Consider the following 23015-nt stretch of genomic DNA (forward strand, 5'->3'; position numbering starts at 1 on the left):
TCTGACAGATCAGTCAAATCAGTACATCAAGCAGCTTCTCTGGGTGCTTTCAGACTTTCATTGGGCTTCTCAAACTACTTTTGTATTTTTTTAAGATGTTGAAAACTGAATTATGATGCAAAATTTCATATGATTTTGATATTTGATGGAGCCTGTTTCATAGTGAGTGTATATGTATGATTTTGTAAGAATTTAGTGAAAATCACAGATTAGCTTTGCTTAGAACAGATTGTCAACATATAACACAACCAATGACTTGAATTTCTGTCAGTTGATGAACTTGTTTTACTATAGTACAATTCTGTTTGACATGTTGGGATTTTGTTCACTGCTTTTAATAAACGCTTACAACAGTTTATGAAAAATGTGAAATTGTGAAAGGTCGCATTCAGTTCTTACCTAATCTTATAAAGTCCAGTTTTTCTTGAGCTCGTGTTAACAGCAGAGATAACCCACTACAGTCTTTTTCTCCTGTAGCCAATCATCTTCAAGTGGCTATTTGAGTCTCTCTTGGTTTTCTGTTTCCAACCAGTATGACCGTTCACCTCTGACCTCTGGCAATCAATAAGACCAGTGATAAAGGTGGAGGAGGATGAGGCAGGATAAAGGTGAGGATCACTGATATAATCGGGTTGGGTGGAAAATTCATGGCATCCAGCAGCTCACAGAATCTCATGAGGTTTTAACAGACGTATAAAACATATGTAAAAATAAAGAAAATAACAGGATTTATAACAACAAGGAGAGCAGCAAAGATAAAAAAATAAATAAATAAAAATAAAACAGTACAAAGTGACACTGTAGTTGCATTAAGTCAGAGAAGTTGATTTCATTTAGGCAAACTGATGGCTTCAGGTTGGACTTTCCCTTTAAGTGTCACGTTCCCCGCACGCCAGCCTGGATCAGCACCACGGACAGCTCCGCACGCTGACGGACGCACGGCGGGGATCCGAGGGGGCGGTGGAAGACCAGCAGCCACGCTCCGCGACGACCACCGCACGACACGGCGCGAGCTGCCGTCGTGCCACTGCGGAGGCACGTGCGGGTTTAGATTTGAAACGCTCCCACCGCGTCCGCGGACTCGCCCCTGAACGTCGCGCGCCCGGCAGCAGACGCGATGCGCGCCTGACAGGTAGCTCGGCTCGCTGCTGGTGCATCCTCTTCCTCTTCCTCCTCTCTCTCCACGCCCTGCCACTGTTATTATCGACAAACATGTCGCCCCCTGCATCGGCCGCGACGGCGAGCGAAAGCAGCACCACCACCACCACCGTCTTCGAGGAGGACGCCAGAGAGGAGGTAACACATTCTCCTCCATCAGCCGCCTTTTCTTTCTCTCCCTCTGTCTCTCGGCGTTTGTCGGAGCTTGTCGCAGAGCCTCAGCAAAAAATGCATGTGCAGGTTGTTTCACACTGCAGGTATTCCGACTGATATCTCTCTGTTTTGTGCTCATACATGAAGGGTTTCTGTACTGTTGCGTCCTGTGTGAATGATTTTATAGGAAAATGTGAGTAAACCTGTGATTGATGATCATTAAACCTGCCATTCACCTCCCATGTGCTGCTGGGAAAAGGCCTGTTTATCTCTCCTGTCCAAAAATGGACAAAACACCCGTGGAGCTGCGAAATGACCTGACATGTCCTCAGTGGCTTAAAGGCTGTTTTGACATTTACTATTTTCATCTCTATTTATTTATTTATTTTGCAGGATGATTTTCTTTACAGAGGTTTTAATAATACATACTGGAGGCGTTTTTAACTACACTGTAAAACAGGAAGGAATTTGAGATTTCAGGTATCAGATGGTATTGGAAAGTTAGTTGAGCTCTAAAGCTTTGGATTTCTTGAACTATCAAGTAAATGACTCCTTAATACAAACATAATCTGGCAATTTTTAAAAGAGATGTGAACATTTATTGAATGAGACGTTGAGCTCAAGCTTGCTGAATTTTAATCATCATGCTGCTTAATTTGTATAGTGTAACTTTTGTAGCTTTAGGTGAAAATGTTTATTAGTTGCAGGAGTCAGTTTGTGATTATATAAATTAATTATGCAGGTGTAAGTAGTGATGTCTTACTGTTTCACTTGAAAAACAACTAAAGATACATGCTTTATCACAGTGTTCAGCCAGCTTAGTTGAATTTACCCAAATTAATTACGTTGGCTTTTTACAAAGATGCAGGAAATTAATTACTTTAAATTTCACCAGCTTTTCCGTTTTAACAGTGACAGTGTACATTGTCTGCTCATTAGTGTTTGTCTAATTATGCTAAGGAACCTGTTAATTACTGATATCGCAAAGTTGCAGACCGCAAAAAACACAGTTTGATGTTGATAAATTATTTTGTGTGATTATTTAATCTTTTCTTTGTGCTTTGACTCAACAGCAGAGACCACTGAAACAATCCCTGAGCAAGTCACTGTGCCGGGAAAGCTTCTGGAAATGCCTCGTCCTCTCCGTTCTCATGTACGGCTGCATGGGAGCGATGGTTTGGTGTCATGTCACCAAGGTGACGCGCCTCACCTTTGACAGTGCCTTCAAAGGGAAGTCCATGATGTACCACGACAGCCCCTGCTCCGACGGCTACATCTACATCCCCCTGGCTCTACTGGGCATGCTCTACCTGGTCTACCTCGTGGAGTGCTGGCACTGTCACGTGAAGAACGAGCTGCAGCACAAAGTGGATGTAGAGGGCATCTACGAGCGAATCCAGAGGATGCAGCAGGCCAAACCCTGCATCTGGTGGAAGGCGATCAGCTACCATTACGTTCGCCGCACTCGACAGGTTACGCGCTACCGCAACGGCGATGCCTACACGAGCACCCAGGTGTACCATGAGCGCGTCAACACCCACGTGGCGGAAGCTGAATTCGACTACGGCCACTGCGGGGTGAAAGATGTTTCCAAGCAGCTGCTGGGTCTGGAGAAATCTGCTCTCACAAAGATGCGCTTTACCAAGTGCTTCAGCTTTGCAAACGTAGAATCAGAGAATTCTTACCTCACTCAAAGGGCAAGGTTTTTCACCGACAATGAGGGTCTTGATGATTACATGGAAGCCAGAGAGGGCATGCACCTGAAGAACATCGACCTGAAGGAGTATGTCTTGGTTCTCGCTGATCCGGATCGCCACCCTTGGTATCTGTCCCAATACGTCTTCTGGTTTGCGTCATTCCTCACATTCTCCTGGCCGCTCCGCGTCTTCACAGAGTACCGCACCGCATACGTCCACTATCGCGTCGAGAAGCTTTTCGGGCACGATTACCTTCCCGTGACCCCGTGTGACGACAGGCCGTACTGGCGTCGCATCCCTCGCGTGAACACTATTGACAGCACAGAGCTGGAGTGGCACATTCGCTCCAACCAGCAGCTTGTGCCGAGTTACTCAGAGGCCGGCCTGATGGACCTGGCCCAGTGCCCGACCAGCTTCAGCGGGATTCGTCAGAACTGCGAGCGCTGTCACAGAGCCATCAGCTGCTCCTCCGTGTTCTCAAGGAGCGCCCTCAGCATCTGCACCGGCGCCAGCTCCCGGATCCCCTTCAGCAGCAGCCGCTTCTCGTTGGCACGGCGCTACGGCTCCCAGCGCAGCTGCTTCTGGAGGAGCGGCAGCCTGGACGACCAGGAGAGCCCCAGCGAGAACACCCGCTGCCTGTCGGAGCGCCTCACCACAGACGACGAAGAGCCGCCAGACTACGAGGATGCGCTTTGCTACCCGGTGCTCATCGTCCACTGCAGCGAGAACTGCCACAACCACAGGTCGTTCCACAGAAACGGCTCCTGTGTGGAGACTTCTTTATGACTATGCAGTCACTGACAGAGCTCGGTGGCGTGTCTGTAGCATAGACAACCACTTTTAAAAAACAGAGTGTACAAGCAAGTCTTAACGGCACATTCATACAGTCTTTTCCTCCTTTGGGAACCGTTGCCCGAATCCTGAATGTGTGACTCACCAAAGCAATAAAAGTGGTCAGTGAGTGGAGAACAGAGTTAAATTGGTTTGAGATCTGATGAAGATACACACTCACGGACAGTTTATATTTGCTTGGCTTCCAGTGAAAAATCAAGGCGACAAAGACTGTTACAGTGTACACTTTTGCCATAGCTTTCGAGATCTCACATGAACCTGAAGCTGCCGTTACCTCATAAGACCCTCCCGGAGGTCACCGATGGACAGGTTTGATTATGCCATCCTCATTCAGCGATTTCTCAGTCACACTTGGAACGTCGAATTACATATTATTACAGACCGGATATGAGGATTTTACTCTCATCATGAACCATGCGGAGCAGGTCCTACAGGTTGACCCTACGTTTAATTACAGCAATACCTGTGAAAATAATACATTATCTCCAGTGAAAAGAAGGAACCAGTCGAATTACTTGCTCTTATGCATATCACAGTGAGACCCTGGATGATATGGAAGCCTCTGAATCATAAGAGAAATGAACTCCTGGATACTCTCTCTCAGTATTACACCATGCTGTATTGTCAAGGCATTATCATTACTTATTGTAAAGTGCTGTGATTAATGTTTGTTAAGAACATGCCTCATCTCATTTTGAATCACTTTGTGACTTTGTACATTTCCCAGAATGCCTTTTAACAACTCCACACAACAGGTATGAGCTTTTCTTTTTAAGCTGTGGGTATAGGTGTTGGTAGAAAGTGACAAGAAGATTGTAAAAGAATTCAGACTGACAGAAATTTGGGGAAATGCTGATCATATATACCGGAAGGCTTTGATATGCCCAAAGCAACATATCAGATATTTACTAGCCCCTGGGTTATTATTAGCCCCTGCACCATTACAAGCTGATATGATGTAAGGGAGCTGTGCTTCAGATGAATTCACTGTTTAAACATTAATTGTTATTTTGCCGGGGAAGACAACATTAACATTTGACCCTCACACACCTGTTTTGTGGTTGCATTGTTGCATTCTTCTGTTTCTTCTTTGACTGTTGACTGTTGGTGCTACATGGCAGCTCAAGAGAGAAGCATCCCTTTTGTTTCTGAATGACCAACAAACAAACAAAATAAGATGTTTACAGTGCTTTTGTAAAATTCTGTCTTTTACTCTTTCATCACACATGTAAAAACATCATCAATGCAAAGACAGCGACACAGTTTGAGCATCAATCAGGACATAAGAAACATCAGAACAGAGTCAGCTAAGCTTTAAATCAGGTTGGACTTTGATGTGATATTCATTACAGTCAACAAAATCATGGATAGGCTTCTGAATTTTAATATTCATGTTATGACATTTAATAGTTCATCAATAGTTCATTTGGTCAACCTGAGCCAATGCAATAGATCAATCATAGATTCTGCCCATCTCAAGCCCAAGAGCTGCACTTTTTGTTCACAACTGAAATTATAGCACAATTCTGTTGTTTTGCAATGAAATATTTCACAAAATTTCTCATATTATGCCACAGGTGTGACTATAATATTAGAAGCACCTTTTTGCACAATGCTCACAGGTTTTATGTCTCTGAAATCTAAAATTTTAATACCAAACATGTAAATAAATCAGATTATAGTGAATCAAACAGTATTAATGAAGACAGAATGTGTGGCAGAGCTGTGGTACTGCATCCGTTTATGCTGTAGAAGTGTAACGAATAGAGTGGCTGTTGAATGTAAATCCTCTAAAATAAAAAAAAAAAAAATGAGATGACATGGGATTAACAAAAAAAAATTCTATATGTTTAAAAAAAGTCTCTAATGGATGTTTATAACCAAGAAATGTCGGCAGTGAAAAATGTAGCAGTGAAATGAAGGAAAAAAAATACTAAATCATAAAAAGTTTTTAAAAAAATATTTGGAAATACAAGGTAATCAACTAAGCTTATTCACACAGTTGACACTTGATCAAACAGTTAAATTGACCAATTGGATTGTAAGAGTGATCAAAATTGGAATTCTGTTGTTGCATAACCTGTGGTCCCGGTTGACCTGATACTGAAAAACTTGTACTCCAAAATTTCAGCATACCGTGGATAATTCAGTCAATCTATTTATCAACATGCTGCCTACTGCCACAACAGAAGCTTCAGACAATTGTGGTGGATGCGTTGACGTGCCATGACAGTAATCATGTTGACCATATTGTTATGGACCGATTTATACATTGGGAAAAAAAGGTCGGGGTGGATTTTTCCTACAAAAAAATATCAGAAAAAGTTTGAATCAGTGTCAGATGTTGCATGAATTCCTCATTGTGTTGAAAAACCATGGAGCATACATGAATGTAAACCACCAGCATATATCATATATGTACTCTAGTGTGTGTCTTCTATGTCTATAGCAAAAGGAGTAACGCTCCATTTTTGAATCTGTAAACAGAAGATCTCATGATCTGGTGTATATTGAACGCGTTAAAGAAAACACACTCCCAACATGCTGTGGTGTCCCTGGAAGAAATGTTGGATGTTGACATTTGAACTGTTCCAAGGATCCCTGGCTCTTCTGAGTAGAGTTTACAGGCTGTATATGCAAGGATGTAGGTGCACCTATCGTTTACACACGGGCATCATCCGCAAACTTTATAACGCCGACTTTTTATAACATCCGACAGGAACATATTCTCGCACACAGCTACTTGTTTTTACCTTGTTTTTAATAACGCGGTGGCACCTGAATATTATATGCACTTGATGGGAATCACACTGGACATTGTGGATTACAGTGGAGCTGAATGTTGATGTAAATTCTCCTTCAAGTAATAAAGTATTCAAGCGGATAATATTTACAAATCTGTGGAATTTGTCTTGTACAAAGTTAAAAATAAATATTATTGTCATTATAATTGAATGGGCTGTGCACATAACTTGATCACAATTTAAAACATGTATTTGAATTTATCTTATGCTGGAAAAATAAAAAGTTGCAATAAATGTCTCGAAGTCACCGAGAATGATTGGGGGGGACTGTGTTAGTTTCTTCACACCTGATAAAGTGTCTTTGGCCTGTACAATTCAACAAGGAGTCAAAATGGGTTGACTCGAGGAAAACGCTATGAACATTGTCATCATATATATTATTTATACATTGTACAGACTTACTGCTGAGTTTCTATAGTTTGCAAATTCTAAGGACAATACATTTAAATGTTTTCTGCAAACTTTTAAAAACTCTAACACTAAGTTGGCACATTGTTAGCACTCTCAGCTCTCATTGTGAATACATCTGGAATTATAGAGCATGTTTTCCCAGTGTGTGGGTGAGCATGTTGGGTATAGGTCATTCTTGTTAGATTAATTGGTAACTCCAGTTTCCCTGTTGGGGTGAAGGTGGTATGTGACTATCTGTCTTTCAGTATTGGACTAGGGACATATTCATTATGTACGCTGCATTTTGCCCATTGTTAAATGGAAGCAGCAGCAGACTGCAACTCTTGGAGGCATCCAGAAAAGTGGATCATATTTAGTTTTGATTCTCTTTGTCAGTTTTTATACTTTCATTCTAATTTCCTCCACTCTTCTTCATACACCGACTTTGACTGAAGCACTTCCAAATTGAATTTAAAAAAATCCTGGATTATATTGTATTCATCGCAATGTCTCCTTCAGTAATCATTTAGCACACTCACCTCACCGCTAGAAGGTCTTTCTGTGTAGAGTTTGCATGTTCTCCCCATGCGTGCGAGGGTTTAATCCAGTTTCCTCCTCCAGTCCAAAAGCGTGAAACATTTAGCTACTGGTTACCCTGAATTGAGCCGCGGTGTGAATGGGAGTGTTTGTGTGCTTGTCTTTCTCTGTGTGCTTACCCTGTGATAGACTGCCATTTTTTTTATATATATATTTTCCTTTCTACAGTATTTGACTCAGTGAAGTTTGTTGGCTTTGTGATCGTCGTTAACCGTTTAGATTCATTGCATTTCCCCGTCCATGCGCGTGGAGGCAGTACATTAAAAGCAGCGGTCTCGAAGTGAGGGCAGTCGGAAGTGTGGCTGCAGCACATCAGGAGGCGATGAGAGGTTATTCTGTAGGTGAGTGTCAGCCTCTACTTTAACTTACAGTCGCAGTGCCGTCATGTTTGCCTCTTAGTCCTTAGGTCACCACGCTCGTGCTGCGATTTCTGTCCAGGGTGCGCGAGGAGATTTTTTTAATAGCGAGTGCACGAGGGGGGCGTCGTCGTCACAGCCAAGCTAGCAGTATCTATTCCAAAAAGTGATCAACTAAACGATTACAGACACTAAAACTCCACAAACAACAGCTAGTTTGTAAAGATAAACTGTAGCAACACAACAACGTGGTATATTTTTAATCAATGTTTGTTGTTGTGAATGACGTCTGACGCAAACAGTCATATCCGGTGTTTCGGATTAAGTGGTTTCCTTGTTAACTGATGGCAATACTGCTTGTAATAGCAAATGCTTAAAAGCTAACGGGAGACTCGAAATGGTCAGATACTTCAAGATTTACTGTGAATGTGGTAAAACAGTAGGCCAGGACAACTGCGTATTTGTGTTGGGTTTTTGACGTATGCTGCTGCGACTACCAAAGGACGCTGAAGGAATTAGGTCACCAGTTAACAGGGAAACCACTTAATCCGAAACACCAGGGGTCAATTCACACGTACTAATTATAAAGTTGTTTATTTGGTTTTCTTAACAAGTGTTTCAGCATGCACATGAAAATGCTGTTTTTTCTAGTTTGTATTAGTTGATGTCAGTTTTTAAACATTTCAGATGTTGCGTTGTGCTCCTGTCTCAACTTTTTTTGAATGCTGGCAAAGTCAAAATCAATGTTAAAAAAAACTAGTAAAATCAGGCCATAAAAAAAGGGTCCTAAAATGTGATTGAGTTTCCATATTTGATATGCTGTGCTGTTTTCAGTTTCATGTTATGTTAATGTTTTGATAATTGTTCCTTTGAGGCAGTGAAAGTTTTATGGAAACACTTTTCTGCAGTTAGTTTTACATTATTTCATCCTATTTCTACAACTGAATGTATACTAATTATTGTAGCTTGCTACTTTTAATAGACTATGAGAGGGAAAATGAGACTAGTGAGGTGTAACATCCAGTTTGTAAGCCTCTATTTGTTCCTTCCAGTGACTGGGTGGGGCGCCAACATGCAGAGTCTGGTGGTACAGGCTCTGGCCATGAGGCAGCTGGGAAGACTGAACCCCCGCCACCTGCTGGCAGCAGGGTACGGCCTGAGGCAGGCCGAATGGTGTCCTAGGACAATTCATACGCGTCAGCTGTGGGGCTGCGCGGCGTTCCCCACACTCGGCTGCCACAGACCCACTCACTGTGGCAGGGATGCGGTCAGGAGCTGGTCTGTTCACCATCTGAGGTTTAAAAGCAGCAAAAAGAGAGGTGCTTCTCGAGCGACGCCGGAAGAGGACGAAGAGGATGAGGACGAAAAAGACGCGGAGGACAGCGATTATGAGGAAGAGGACCCAAATCTCCCCAAGGACTATAAAGACATGGAGAAACACGTCCAGTCTTTTCGTTATGATGTCGTCATTAAAGCTGGCCTGGACATGGCACGCAAGTGAGTCAGTGCATGTTGACTGCAGCTCTATTAGCCATGGGCATTGCCATAGGCAACTTGAAGGTCTAGTACCTTTTTTTTTTTTTTTTTTTTTTTTGTGCATTGGCTGGCACTGGTGCTAGAAGTTGCCAAAGCATAAAAGAATACCCTGTAAATGGCTCTTTCAGCTGTAGGAATCATTTTTCTTTCTGATTGGACAAGTAATGGGAAGACGCTGACTCATAACATCATCTTTTGGTCGAAAATGGTATTGCAAGATAAACTTATGACATAAATATAACTTTTAAATAAAGGATTGTTTCTTTACAGTTGTCTTTTAAGGTTGTAAAAGTAACTTATTCAAACTGATTATTTTAAATGTCTGTGGAAAAAAAACTTCTGAAGGAAAAGGATGCTCTGATTTTTATCAATTCTTTTTTAACAGCATTCTTGATTTCTGCAAGGATGCCTTCTTTTCACAAGTAGAAACATATGTCTTTGTCTTTTGACAGTAAAATTGAGGACGCCTTCTACAACAACAAACTTAGACTAAATGGACAGAAACTCATCAAGAAGAGCAAAACGGTGAGTGCTGCTGTCTCACAAACAAGGCATTCTTTATTTTCTCATGCCTCCGTAATCTACCCTTCCAATCAATAATACTTGTCTCATGTTTTGCCCCTAATTTAGGTCAAAGTTGGGGACACCTTGGACCTGGTGGTGTCTGAGAATCAAGAAAAGAACACTGTCACAATAATGCGAGTCATCCTCAGAAGGGTTTTCAGCGAAACTACCAACACAGAAAAGTACAAAGTGGCCCTGAGGCGCTGGAAAAATCTGGAGCTTACCAAGGAGGAGGCCTTTAAGCCATGAACTTCAGCAAGCAAAACAGTACTACTAAACACCACAAGCCAGTGAGGTCAGCCTGGCAGGGAAACGAGTGCTCTCAAATGACTGGCATGTGAATGCTCTCTCAAGTTGGATCCGGAAAGGATTACAAAAGGTGTAACGTCAAGGCTAACAGTTCTCAGTGGTTGTAGGCACTAAGCAGTCCCCTGGAGTAATATTTTCAATGTGTACCTTTCTGCTTGATACAGTGAGACTCCAAAATAAGTGAACCTTGAAGTGGTAAACTTTTACAAAAAAAAAAAAAAAAAGCTTGACAGTTCTCCTGCATGTTCACAAGATTTCATCTGAATAAATACACCTGCTGCGTGTGTGGCTGCTCGTCACGCCCGTGTTAACACTCATTTATGAAGGCAGGAAATGTATTCGTTGAAGGACACTGAATTCTGCAGCGATGACAAAATAAAGTGGCCTGAAAGTCTTGCTGATAGTTTTTAACTGGTTTTGGTGATGTCCTTGCTAGGTTATATTCCTGGTGGGGTTAACGTAAAAATAAACATGAAAAAAGTGCATTGTTTCTTGATTGTGCATGTTTTCATCAAACACTTTTGTCTGAAACGGACATTGTGATACTGAATTTAGCAAAAAAAAAAAAAAAAAATTCTACTATTGCAAGAGTAATTGATACAATTTTCTGCTTGGATGGAAACAATCAGTGTCCAAATAGATGTTTACTTTAAACAGAAGCATGTTATTGCACTACATAAAGAAATACACATATTTATAATTGTGATTTTATTAGAAATAGGTTATCATGATCCATTGTCATGTTAAATTACCTTTTTATAATATAAATTTCTATAAGAAGGCTTAACGTAAGCACATTAAAACAGTGGTGGCACAATGCTACATCAGTAACTGCAATGCAAATACATCACATTCTTGTGATTCATTTCTATTCATAGAGCAAATGTGTGATCTCTTGCTGTTAGCTACTACCATTGTTATTGTCTTTAAGGCTACAACATTTACCAGTTATGTTAGATAAGCTATGACAGTTTTGGCTTATAAATAAGAGCAATATTACTTTTTATAATCCGACATTTTTAAGACAACGTAAACTAAAGCATCTATTGCCATAGCCGAAAGGTAAAATATAAGTAAGAATATTACTGAGGAAACTCATAACAGCTTGGCTTCATCCTACATAGGACAGTTTGTAAAAGTTCAACAGTTTCAGCTTATATACTGTGCAATTATTTGTATGACAGAGTGTTGACCAACTACAGAGTACTGTAACTAGGACACGGTGCTTGACCTCTTAGCCTTTTTAAGAATGTCGCACTTCTTCCGATTGGGGCGCCGGCAGCGTTCGTCGATGCTTGGTACACATTCATAGTGCCAAACCTCCTCCATCTTATCCACAGGATACACGGCTTCCACGTAGTGGCGGATCAATCTCAGCCGTACAGGGTCCAGCTGCTTCTTGTTGCAGGCTCCCGAATGGTTGTACTGGAGCCGCAGGTTCTCCTGGGTGAAGAGCTCGGGGAAGAGGCGCACCAACAGGCGGGCCGCAAAGTTCCCAACAGACAGACTCTGCTGGACGATCTCCCGTACCTCTGCGTCTGAGAGCAGGTAGACCGAAGGTACGGGAAAGTCAGGTTTAGATACAGTCAGTTCATCCAGGGGAATTTTGCAGAAGTCTTTGCTACTTTTCTCGGGAGGTAAAGAGGGGATATCGGGATCCTCTCTGCTGTTGTCTGGATTGAGCTGATTCAGCTGGCAAAAGAAGTCCTGCTCAGACTCTTGAACATAAACTTTACGCTGCTGCAGGTAGGACCTCCTCTGCTCCGTGTCGCGCCTCCTGCACCTCTCGTCAAGTTTGCCCACAAACTCCAGCATCCACACCCTGTCGTTGTTGGCCCGAGGGTGGACCAACTGCACGTAATGACGGATGAGGTTAATGCGAACGGGGTCGAGCTGCTTCTTCCCGAGGGACCCGCTGCAGTTGTATTGCTTTCTGGCGTTCTCATGGGTGAAGAGCTCCGGGAACATAAGCACCAGCAGCCGAGAGGCAAAATTCCCAATGGACAAGCTACATTCATAGTTGTTCTTCAGCTGTTCCCTGGACAAGATGTACTCCTGAGGAACAGTGAAGTCCGGTAGAGGGATCTCCAGATTGTCAAAATCCACCGGTGGAAGCAGAGACTTTTTCGACTTCCGACTGGGTCTTTCGCATTCGCCCACATCAGGGACCTTGATAATAGAAACGTCCTCGGGAAGACTTGCCAGGTCGTAGCCCTCTTCATTGATGTTGTCAGGTTCGCTGGCGTTGCCGTTACTGTGGGGGCCCTCCAGTGCGTCCTCCATATGCTGAATGCACACCTGGAGCCAGCTGTCCTCAGGCACGTCGGGAAAATTAGCTTCCATGTATTTTCGAATGATCTCCATTTTGTCAGAGTCCAGAATCAGCTGTGCCACGCTGCTGAAGCTGCCGGCGCTTTCTGGAAGCTTTCCTTCTTCGAAAACTTCTGGGAAGAGACGGTGCATAAGAAAAATCACAAAGTCCTCGGGGGAGGAGAACTCATCTAACTCCTCTGTGGTTTGTGTAGTGAATGAGAGCTCTGATGCAGCCAGGGCGCCCTGCTGGTTATCTAGAGAGACATGCTCCTCCTGGCCTTGCTCGTTAATGAAACGATAAGTCTGAGGATGCTCCGCTTTTATCCCAGCACCCGTGATTGTCTGCTTTTTGAGCAGCCGAGCACTCTCCATATCCCTCTGCGCCCAGAAGCGATTAAAGAAGTCATTAATCTGAACGAGACACTCTTCCTGCCAGACGCTGTTGTTTTTCACCGTGGGGTAGCAAACCTCGATGTAGTTTCGGATCAGCTGCAGATGCAGAGATTCCAGCGTCCTCTTACTCGCCATGCAGTCATGGGAGCACTCTCTCGCCTTAAACAGCTCCGGGAACAGATGCACCAGCAGACGACAGCCGAGCTCCCCGGCGCTGGAGGTTTGCTCCATCAGATGATTCAATTCGTCTCGCGTTAGCAGAAACTCGGGGGGAGGCTGGAACTTCATCGCCATCTCAGCCGGTTTGATCTGCTTCTTTATCTGCAAGACTTCCACGGCTAACAATTCCACTTTGGTATGCAGTTGCGACATGCTCGAATTAAGGGTATTAAGAATGAAAAACATTTTTTCAATGAGTGGGTAAAGGCTAGAGTCTGCGGTCAAAGCTTGGCTTGAGCCGTCCGTTGTGGAGAAGACGTCAGCGGGGCCGTTCTGCTCCGGGTGGGGGAGCGTGGAAGAGAAGATGCTGCTGTGGTTGAGCTGATTGGAGTCGCCCTGAACGGCCTGCTGCTCCAGGCTCGGCGTGTTCCTCTTCTCCGAGATCTTGTGTGAGATGCTGAAGAGGGGCTTTCTGTAGGAGACTCTGGATTTCTCCTGGACACAGTTACTCCTCCCCGCAGTTGTGGTGAGGCAAAGAGGCTCCTGTCCGCTGCCGTCATCTAACAAGTGCCGTCTCATCTGGATAAAACAAATGACACCCATGTGTACAGCAATCAATGTGAACAGTTTTTTCTCCCAGCTCTCAACATACATTTCAGCACAGCATACCTCGGTAGAAACTCTGGCTATCTTGCTGCTGGTGGACTGATCTGCGTCAGGCCCAATGTCTGCAGATGAACGTTTAGCAGCCCCAACGGCCTCAGGAGATCCTCCTCCACATCCCTGAGGTGGCTCACAAATAGCAAAGTCCTCTGTCTCCTCTTTAACTTCCTCGACATGCTTGTGATCTGCAAAGAAATGCAACATTCATGTTGTGATGTACTTCCTCCTAATGGATGGACACACATTCGGTGAAACCAAATCGAACATACAGTTCTGGAGGTGTCTGCAGTTAGAGTGTGTGAAACTTGCCTTTCTCAAGCATCGCGTCATTTGAAGTTTTGCCATGCTCACAGGAATTCATAGCCTGGAAAATAATTTGCAACTTAGTTACTTCATAAAAATCAATGTTGTTTATCATTTCTCTTTTGAATGAACAATAATGTAAAATCGAAGTAATGCTACAACTGTCCAGTGCGTGGTGAGCCCTGGAAGCACATAAACCACCTTGGTTTTTGTTTTGTTGGACTGAGGACATACTGGATACCTGACTGGATCCTGCACCACTGAATGAAAATGTTATTATGAGACTGGACTTGCCAGGGTTATTTAATTTACTTGCTTCTTTAACAGATGCATAGTAATGTTTTCCACATGATTTTAAAAGATGAGGGTGGGTGAACCTCACGTGGATCTGAGGGAGCGGTTGAGAACAATCTTAGCCCAGAGTGTATTTCAAAGTAAAATGAATTATTCTGGTGCTTAATTTTTCTGACTGGCAACTGAAAAAAAAAAAGAACCGTAGCACTGGTAAGGATATGATATGATATGATATCATCACAGGTAAGTTTGTTGTTTTTACATACAAGTTCAGATAAGTTTAAATTACCTTTAGCATGTTTAAACTTAAGTAACTTGAGCTACTAAATTAAAAAAAAAGAAAACTACCACTTGGTCTGGTGTAGTCCAGCTCTAGTCTTGTAAAATGTAATATAGTATAAGAGGTACCTGGAACTTGCATACATGCAGCCTGTTGAAGTAGTAATTTGGGCTGAAATGTTTTAAATCAGGTCAGGTGACGTTAGCTGAGGAAGTTAGCATCAGGATTGTCAATATCTGGTGCTTTCATAAAGAGTCTGTGTTTGTTGAAGAGAGCAGAGAGGGGTGGTATTGGTCAGCTGGTTGCCATAGAACATTTTCTCCTCCTGGAGGTCTCATGGGATCCAGCTACACTGGTAGTCACTGCTCATTGGGTCTATTCATTAGAGTTAAAGTCTTTTTTTTCAGAGGACAAGCATCTCTTGTTTGTTCAGTTTATCTTAAAAAACAGTGTACACAGCATACAAGTCAATTATGCACACACTGATTAAATACATTGTTATTATACTGTAACATCCGTTTATTTTCCCTCTGTGTTCAGTCACAGCTTGGGATTCAAGCTGGGTTCAGGGTTCAGTGAGGGACACAGAGTTAAAGCTACACTGGGACTACAATCATAACTGGCTGACAGGCTGTTAAGTGAATCATGATATGATGGATACAGCAAACAAGCATGATCATTTTACTACAAACAAACAAGTTGGGCTCGGGGTCTCCTGCTTCACAGCAGACCACGTGATCAGTTGCAGGCTTGCAGCAAAATGCATCATCTGACTTATCTCCAGCAACAGCTTTCAGCGCCGGTAATCAAACTTATGCACAAACTAATACGTTCATGCAGCACACAGGAGATGTGGTTTTCCCGGTGGACTTTCGGTCTTGAAGGCTCTCCTCTGCTCTCGCTCCCCTCCAGCGTTTACAACCAACTACTTCCTCATTCTTCCGCCCATGAACCCTTGAACCACAACACAAGCCGAAGCAGCCGAGCCCGAATCCGTCCTCACGAAGGCTCCCCTCGGCTGTCTGCGGTGCTCTGCACGGCGCCGCGGACGCGGAGCCACGACGTGCCCTGAAAGTGGCTTCGTTTTGCTGGGGAATTTTAATGACGCGGCAATGTTTGCGTGGACGAGTCTCTCCCCCCTCCTCCCGCTGCTCCGCTCCCCCCTTTCCTCTCCCTCCTCCCGGTAAATTAACGGCAAGCCGCGGCTGACCGGCGGCCCGAGCTCACCTTTAGGAGTCCGAACCATCGTGCGGGGCTGTCGGCGACGTGCGGGACATGTCTGCGGGCCGCCGGCGGACTTTATCCAGAGATATTTCTTCTTCTGGTTGTTGATGTTTTTTTTCTCGCTCCGAGCCTGGACTGTCTCGCGTGACGTGACGGGGCGCGCGCTTGCTGTGTCACTTCCGCGCAGCTGTGGAGAGAGGGGGGCAAAAAATAAAAATAAATAAATAAATAAAGCGAGGGACAACTTCACTGTGGAGAGAGGGGGCTAAATAAATAAATAAATGAATGAATAAATAAATAAATAAATAAAGCGAGGGGTAAAATCACTGTGAAGAGAGGGCAAAAAATTAAAATAAATAAATAAATCAATAAATAACGCAAGCGGCAACTTCACTGTGGAGAGAACGGCCAAAAAAGCAAAGGGTAACTAAGCTGGAGGGGGTCAAATAATAAAACGGGGGGGTACAAAATAAAACGAGGGGCAACGTCACCACCACGTTGGTGAAGGGGCCAAAAATAAAACAAACACTGAGAACGGGGCAAAAGAAAACTACAAAGTTAATATAAGACAAGATACTTAAAAGTCATAATACACTCTATCATTGTTTTAATTACAAGTGCATACATGTATGTATTTCCTCGTACGGTATTTACAAAGAAAAGCTTAGTTTCAATAAAATCAGAAGTGGGAGGGAGTATTACCTGTTCTGCAATGTTACTGTCAAACGACAGAGGTCACATTATTTGAACAACATCGCCCTCAAGTGGAAAATAATTGCAAAAATAGGACAATGAACCGACCCCGTGAAATACAGTGTATAACATGTTTCAGAGCTGTGGGAAAATAAAACAACAGTCAGTATTTCTGTTGATTCTTTAATTATTATCTAAAATTATGAGGGAATTTTTTTGGAGCTTTGAGATCTTCAAAATGACTCCCTCCTTGATGTACCAGACCTAAGTGTTCTTCTAGCAGTTGAGACAAAGCTATTTGTGACTTTTGAACAGTGTCAGAACAGTTTCCTCCAATGCTTAACTTTAATGACAAATTTGTGAACTAATTTTTTTATTGAAACCTAAAAATTACCTATGTTCAAGGTTATTTAATACTTTGGATAAATCTGCTATAAAGAGTATTTTCAAAAAGATAAGTTTCCCCTATTGTCAAGAGAAAATGTAGAACAGATGATTTCATATAAGTACAATACAGTGTGTGTGTGTGTGTGTGTGTGTGTGTGTATATATATATATATATATATATATATATATATATATATATATATATATATATATATATATATATATACATATACATATATATACATATATATATATGTATATATATATATATATATATATATATATATATATATATATATATATATATATATATATTACTGAGTTATTACTGAATAACAGCAATGTTAGAAAGATGTTAAGAAAAGATTCCAATGATTACTAATCAGCAAATATTCTTTTATCTCTTTTTAAACTGTTTGTAAATTTGTCAACATGTCAACAGGATTACTATTGCAACAACACATCATCAGTAGGGTAAAACTAACCTGTCCCACGACGCTCTAAAGTCATTAAAGTATTCACATATTAGAGTTTAGTTTAAAAAACGAAAAATCATCACTGAGAGAAGTGTGAAAGTTATTTAAGTCAGGCTGCGGTGGAGCAATGTGGACAGCTGCTTTTCAGTCTATTTTACTCCAAACACAAACCTAGGCAAGACAAACGCCAAGAAAGACAAGAGTACTGAGTAAAATGCGCAAAAAGCTGTCAAAGAAAGATCACAAATGTTTTATGTAAACAAGAAAATAAAATTGAGCCCTTTTGAATGCACCTTATTAGTTCATTTATAAACCTCAAATCAAACTAACAAAGGAAAAGTCCAGTGTAGTTATTACAAAGCATGGTGGGGGTACCATCATGCTGTGAGGCTGCTTCTGGTAGTGAAGGGCTCACACAAATCAAAAGAGGAAGTCATTCTGAAGATTATCAAAACTTATTGGGAGAAATACACAACATGGACATATAGATTAGGGCACTGTTGTTTTCTTACTGAATTCAGGTGTTTCAGTCAGATCGATTGCCACAGGTGTCAGAATCATGCACAAGAAGAGCATGAACTGAAAATGGAGTCGCAACAGACAATTTACTATTTGGATTTTCTTTGACACTATCAAAATGACTTTTTTCTTGGTGTTCTGTAATACTGGGAATAACTGTACTGGAGGTTTCCTGAACCCTATTTCACTTTATTTCGCAAAATTCGAAAAATCCTTGAAAGTCCATGGGAATTTGGAATATTAAGGATACAGACTTTCACTGAGAAACAGAGGGCCTATGATAATCACGATGACATTGGCTTCAAAGCTTACAGAGTCAGAACATACGCAGTATCTTTTTTTTTCAGTGGAACTAGTGGCAGCTGTAATCACCTCCGGCTGGATGGTCATCAATGCAATCAGAGGGAAAGTCTTGGATTGTGAGAGACGGGAGCTGCTTAACAGAGCTGAGCTTGAACTGGCTTCCTCTGATGTCAGTCAAAGATGAACTGCGAGCCTCTACGCGCCTTAATTTCAGCTTAATCACCGGCTATTTCACGTACACTGCTGCGAGCTCCTGTCCCCAGCCACAAATATGTCGATACAGAGATGATATAACAAGACGACGTGCGGCTGCTGGGGTTCTCATTACTCTGCTAATGAGCTGTCTCCATGGCAGTCTGATCTGTCAGCCAATGAAGCGAGCAGGCCCTGCGTGAGGAGGTGGAGGTGGCGGCGGTGGGAGTGCAGGGCCCGGGGTCAGCCAGGCGAGGGCTTGCGACGAGGGGCCGGCGTGTGGCACTTTAACGCCAGGAAGAGCTCGTTAAAGTGTCATTTTTGGCCCATGTGCTCGTCCGCGTGGAAGAGGCCAATCAGCCATACTGTTCCCATCTCCGGAGGATGACTTTCATCCATCACCGTCAGCATTAGGATGGTATTAGCAGGTGTTTACTGATAGGCCATTCAGGAGGAGACAAATGGAGATGGCAGAATCGCATTCGCTCACTCGTTTACGTACAGGATCGTTCCTAATGGGGTCATGAGGGGAGCTGCAGGGAATCCACTGCAGGATGCGCTTAGAGGACGGCCCGGGAAACACCATGACAAAAAGATCGCACTGAGATTAAATAACATTTATTCAAGTGCCTAGAAGAGACTTGTTAACTCAGGGTCTATGCAGGCACATCAGGATGAAAACACCACTGTAATTGATGTGCGTGTTTTTTTTTTTGTGTTTTTTTTTATTGATTTACTGGCCATGATCCCTCAGAAAGAGCCATTTTTGTGACTTTCCACCAAATCAAGTTGACCTGGAGCCGCAAAGCACATTTAACCTTTAAAATGAGGCTAATGCAACTTATGAAGCTGCGTATATCGTTTTAATGCACAAACAAAAACTATACCTTATGATATATTTTTAATGTTTTAACTACAGTTCATGATAGTGAACATTTTTACATTTTGCCTATTTTTCTATCTGATTTTGACAGCTTTGTTCCTCTTCAAGCATTTTTGTAGACAATTTTGAATTTTAGCAGTTTAAATTTGAGTTTTAAATTTGAATTTGAGTAGTTTTGCATGCTTTTTTCCAACCATTTTTAATTTTCTTCTTTCCAAAATTCTAAACAGTTCAGCTTTTTTTTTTTTTTAAGCCATTCCATAATGTTTTCCCCAGTTTTGTGCTTTTACCTATTTTTCTCAATTTCACTTGTACCTTCTTTTAAATACATATTGAACCAAGAGTGAGGAATATTTTCTAAAAGTACTTAAATGTTTCTTCGTGTCTCATGTTGTGAAAACGTCTCTGGAGCCACAGGTTGCAGACCCCTGCCTTAGAACGTAAAGCATTGCCAGGTCAAACCTGCTTTAAATGTCTGTGAATATTCTCAGTGATCCAGTTGATAGTATATCCATTTTTCTTTATCTTTTAAAGCTACTGAGCTTGAAATTTTGAAGACCTCTCATCGGTTCTGGTTAATTTGAGGGGAACTGGTTTTACACCCGGATCCTTTGCTGGAGCTTGTCTGTGTTGTTGACGCCTCGGATTAGGTGGCAGTCGTTACATTGAAGTTAGTTCCTGTGATCCACAAGTCTCCTCAGTCCATTTGCCAAAAGCTTTCAATCCCACAATGAGTATAAAAATGTCCAATTGCCCTCTTTTCATTCAGCTCCTACACCACTTAATCTGACTCAGACTGACTAAACTCTGAGCGACTGAGGGCCATGGCACAACACAAACTGCTCAGCAGCACACGTTTACAACAACGGGAAATTCAGACTGCACATCCATCCATCCATGCGTCATAGCGAACTGGAGCTGAGCTGAGTTAACTAAGGGTGTAGGAAGGCTGCACCTTGAACAGATGCCCTGTGGGAAAGGAATTCTCCAACCAGCGCAAATACTGTTTCCCCAAGAGTGTTATCAATTTAATATCCACAATGTAGTAAGGACAACTCAGGAATATAAAAAAAGGACTAAGTGCTGATTTTTTTCAGGGACATTGAAATCATGAATATTAAAACATAACTTCTGTGAAAAGTTCTGTGAGTATGAACATTAGAGGACATTGTGAAAGAATTTCCTCCAGGCATCACAAGAACCAAACCAATTACTTTATTCAGGCCTGTTCGATTCAAGCCGTGCTCAGAATTCAGTCGAGAGCATCCAGATTTTATTCAGACAAACTTAGTTGGCGCACGCCAGGGTTTAGATGACAATATTCACTCCTCCACTGACAATGATTACACCACAGTTCACTTTAATTGTTTTATGAGTGCCAAGTTCTACCACTCGGAAAACAGTTCCTCATTGTAGATCTGGTGACAGAAACAGCAAAAGAAATTAGACAAGGCCATGTTTTCTGTTCTCATCCTTTTGTCTTGTATCAACAATCTGTAAATACAGCGTCTAAGAAGTGAAAAATCCAAGCTGCAAGAGTTTTGGGAGAACAATATTGTGTCCACCCTTAGTTGATGCAGGATTGTAGCTGCTCAATGCTTTTTTTTTGTTTTATGATGATTCAGAGGTTTTCTATTGGAGGAGGTTTGAATCCATGTCAGTTTTCCATGTGAACCCGTTTACTGTAAACTCAAGTGTCTTTTTGAAACTAGGCTTTCCTTGGAAGACCGGTTACCTCGCTGAAAAGAGTCAGTGTCCAGTTCAAAGACGCCTCATGAGAGAGGCTCCGAACTGTTTACTTGTTGGTATTCAGTCTGAAGGACACATATTTGTGGTTTAAAAAATACTATTTCAAATGAAGATTCATATTCACATGGGCTGTTCTTTGCACGATTCGGCTTTAACTGAAGACATAAGGAGTAGCTACGTGCTGAAAGTCGTACCTCGAGATGGAGAAGTGTGAGGAGCGGTACTCTGGTTAGAGGCTTAGGTAATGGCACGCTAAATAAAACATCTGGCCTTTAATTGAGTCTTAATTCTGATTTTTTGTTTCTTTTACAAGTTCCAGGAAGACTGGGTCCCCGGCGTCCACAGCAGTGTTTCCACCAGTGTGTAATGGAATCCGGTGTACTGGGCTGACCTACTCTCTCCACTGGACCTCGCCGTAATTACACCGCTCGGCGTCTGGGCCTGGCGACGCAGACATACACGCACAGACCTCATGTTTTGGATGTAAAGTTAGAGTCCTGACAGCTCTCGCTTTCACGATACTCAATACTCCGGAGCTGGGAAACTGCAAGCAAACACAGCATCGGGTTTCTGTTATGTCGGATAGAAAAACCCATCAAACCTCCCTTTCCTCGCCGGTTAATGCCTTTATTTGGGCTGTGCGGCAGATATCAAAATGATTCATGCTGGCAGTAGCTGTGTGTCAGGGAAAGAGGGGAGTGGGAAAAAAAAGGCTATGATTTCTGTGTTACATTAAACATTTAGCTTTTACCACTGGAAGAACTCCGTTTTCATCTCCAAGTGGAAAACAACAACATCCTGTCAAAGCCTCTTCCACAGCGCCTGGCTGATTCCTACTGGGGGCATCGGTGCAACAGTTTCATAGCTCCGGCCGAAGCTCCTGGTCTGAAAAAAAGTTTGGTTTGGTAACTCTATTTGTCATTCTGGCAGTGCCCCAGCCTCTCCCCTTGTTTGGTCCTTTTAACTTTCCATGTAACTTTCCTCATGTCTCCTCACGGCGAGGATTAATATTTCATGAAGAGCCTGAGGCTTTCCCTGGCACATGCAGAAGCCTCGCTGTACCCAGGAAGCCCCGGCAGCGGAAACCAGAAGCAGCCCAGGAAGTGGACATGCTGCCCGACAACAGACAGCAGCTTGTTTTCCACAGACGGCTCACTTCTCATCGCCCCCACTTCAAATCCCCCCCTCCTCTCTAATATCCTCAACTCCCTTTTTATTTTATAATTGGCCTCATCCCTCACCACTCCACTCCTCTGCCCTTTACTTTGCCAAAATTTTACCATCTGAAGTATCAGATCGTCTAACGTGAGAGCAGAAAAACTGTTGCTTTACTCACCGATGGTTATTATATCGCTAAACTCTAGTTTACTGAAGGAGCACTTCATTAACCCTGAACTAATTCAGAGCGGCTAAACTATGGTTATCGAGTTGCAAAAGGAAGCTTCAAAAAGTCTGAAATCACCACAAACATTCAAATTAGGGTAAATCTAAAAGCTCCATGCCCCTCATAAAGATGGGGCAATATGTCTGGCTGCCCCACAGAACTTTAGTTCTCTTATGTAAGCTAAATTAACTGCACCTCATTAAAATTCACAAAAGCTGCTATTTCTTTGCTTGGAGAACAATCAAACAAACAAAATTATTAATTCATCATTATAAAGAAACTACCCTAAAACAACTTTGATGATGTAAAAATGTAAAAAAAAGAAAAATAATAAAGAGGGAATAAGTACTTTGGATTGTTTTAAGCAGACAGAACATTATGCAA

At 42.4% G+C, this 23015-nt stretch overlaps 3 protein-coding genes across 3 annotated transcripts; 2 read left to right on the forward strand and 1 right to left on the reverse strand.

The window, feature by feature from the left end:
- Positions 1–1122: 1122 nt before the first annotated feature.
- LOC115406587 (transmembrane protein 151B-like) lies at positions 1123–3855 on the forward strand. The gene is made up of 2 exons (XM_030116709.1): positions 1123–1296; positions 2385–3855. Exons 1-2 carry the CDS (start codon positions 1213–1215, stop codon positions 3792–3794), a joined length of 1494 nt encoding a protein of 497 aa, XP_029972569.1. The 5' UTR covers positions 1123–1212; the 3' UTR covers positions 3795–3855.
- Positions 3856–7926: 4071 nt separating this feature from the next.
- On the forward strand, positions 7927–10875 carry mtres1 (mitochondrial transcription rescue factor 1). Its single transcript, XM_030117014.1, has 4 exons — positions 7927–7992; positions 9060–9504; positions 9996–10068; positions 10174–10875. Exons 1-4 carry the CDS (start codon positions 7974–7976, stop codon positions 10354–10356), a joined length of 720 nt encoding a protein of 239 aa, XP_029972874.1. The 5' UTR covers positions 7927–7973; the 3' UTR covers positions 10357–10875.
- Positions 10876–11610: 735 nt separating this feature from the next.
- On the reverse strand, positions 11611–16416 carry bend3 (BEN domain containing 3). The gene is made up of 4 exons (XM_030117013.1): positions 16049–16416; positions 14254–14308; positions 13951–14129; positions 11611–13860 (listed from the first exon to the last, which is right to left on the reverse strand). Exons 2-4 carry the CDS (start codon positions 14303–14305, stop codon positions 11629–11631), a joined length of 2463 nt encoding a protein of 820 aa, XP_029972873.1. The 5' UTR covers positions 14306–14308; positions 16049–16416; the 3' UTR covers positions 11611–11628.
- Positions 16417–23015: the final 6599 nt, after the last annotated feature.

The sequence above is a fragment of the Salarias fasciatus genome, chromosome 19 (genome assembly GCF_902148845.1).
Source record: "Salarias fasciatus chromosome 19, fSalaFa1.1, whole genome shotgun sequence".
NCBI lineage: Eukaryota > Metazoa > Chordata > Actinopteri > Blenniiformes > Blenniidae > Salarias > Salarias fasciatus.

Bases quoted from the DNA above. Each gene is read 5' to 3' on its own strand.
- LOC115406587 (XM_030116709.1), top strand. From the start codon at position 1,213: ATGTCGCCCCCTGCATCGGCCGCGACGGCGAGCGAAAGCAGCACCACC. The intron at 1,297-2,384 runs GTAACACATTCT...TTGACTCAACAG, and splicing joins AGGAGGACGCCAGAGAGGAG to CAGAGACCACTGAAACAATC.
- mtres1 (XM_030117014.1), top strand. The intron at 9,505-9,995 runs GTGAGTCAGTGC...GTCTTTTGACAG, and splicing joins GGCCTGGACATGGCACGCAA to TAAAATTGAGGACGCCTTCT. The intron at 10,069-10,173 runs GTGAGTGCTGCT...CCCCTAATTTAG, and splicing joins TCATCAAGAAGAGCAAAACG to GTCAAAGTTGGGGACACCTT.
- bend3 (XM_030117013.1), bottom strand. From the start codon at position 14,305: ATGAATTCCTGTGAGCATGGCAAAACTTCAAATGACGCGATGCTTGAG. The intron at 14,130-14,253 runs GCAAGTTTCACA...ATTTCTTTGCAG, and splicing joins TGACGCGATGCTTGAGAAAG to ATCACAAGCATGTCGAGGAA. The intron at 13,861-13,950 runs GTATGCTGTGCT...TGTTTTATCCAG, and splicing joins TAGCCAGAGTTTCTACCGAG to ATGAGACGGCACTTGTTAGA.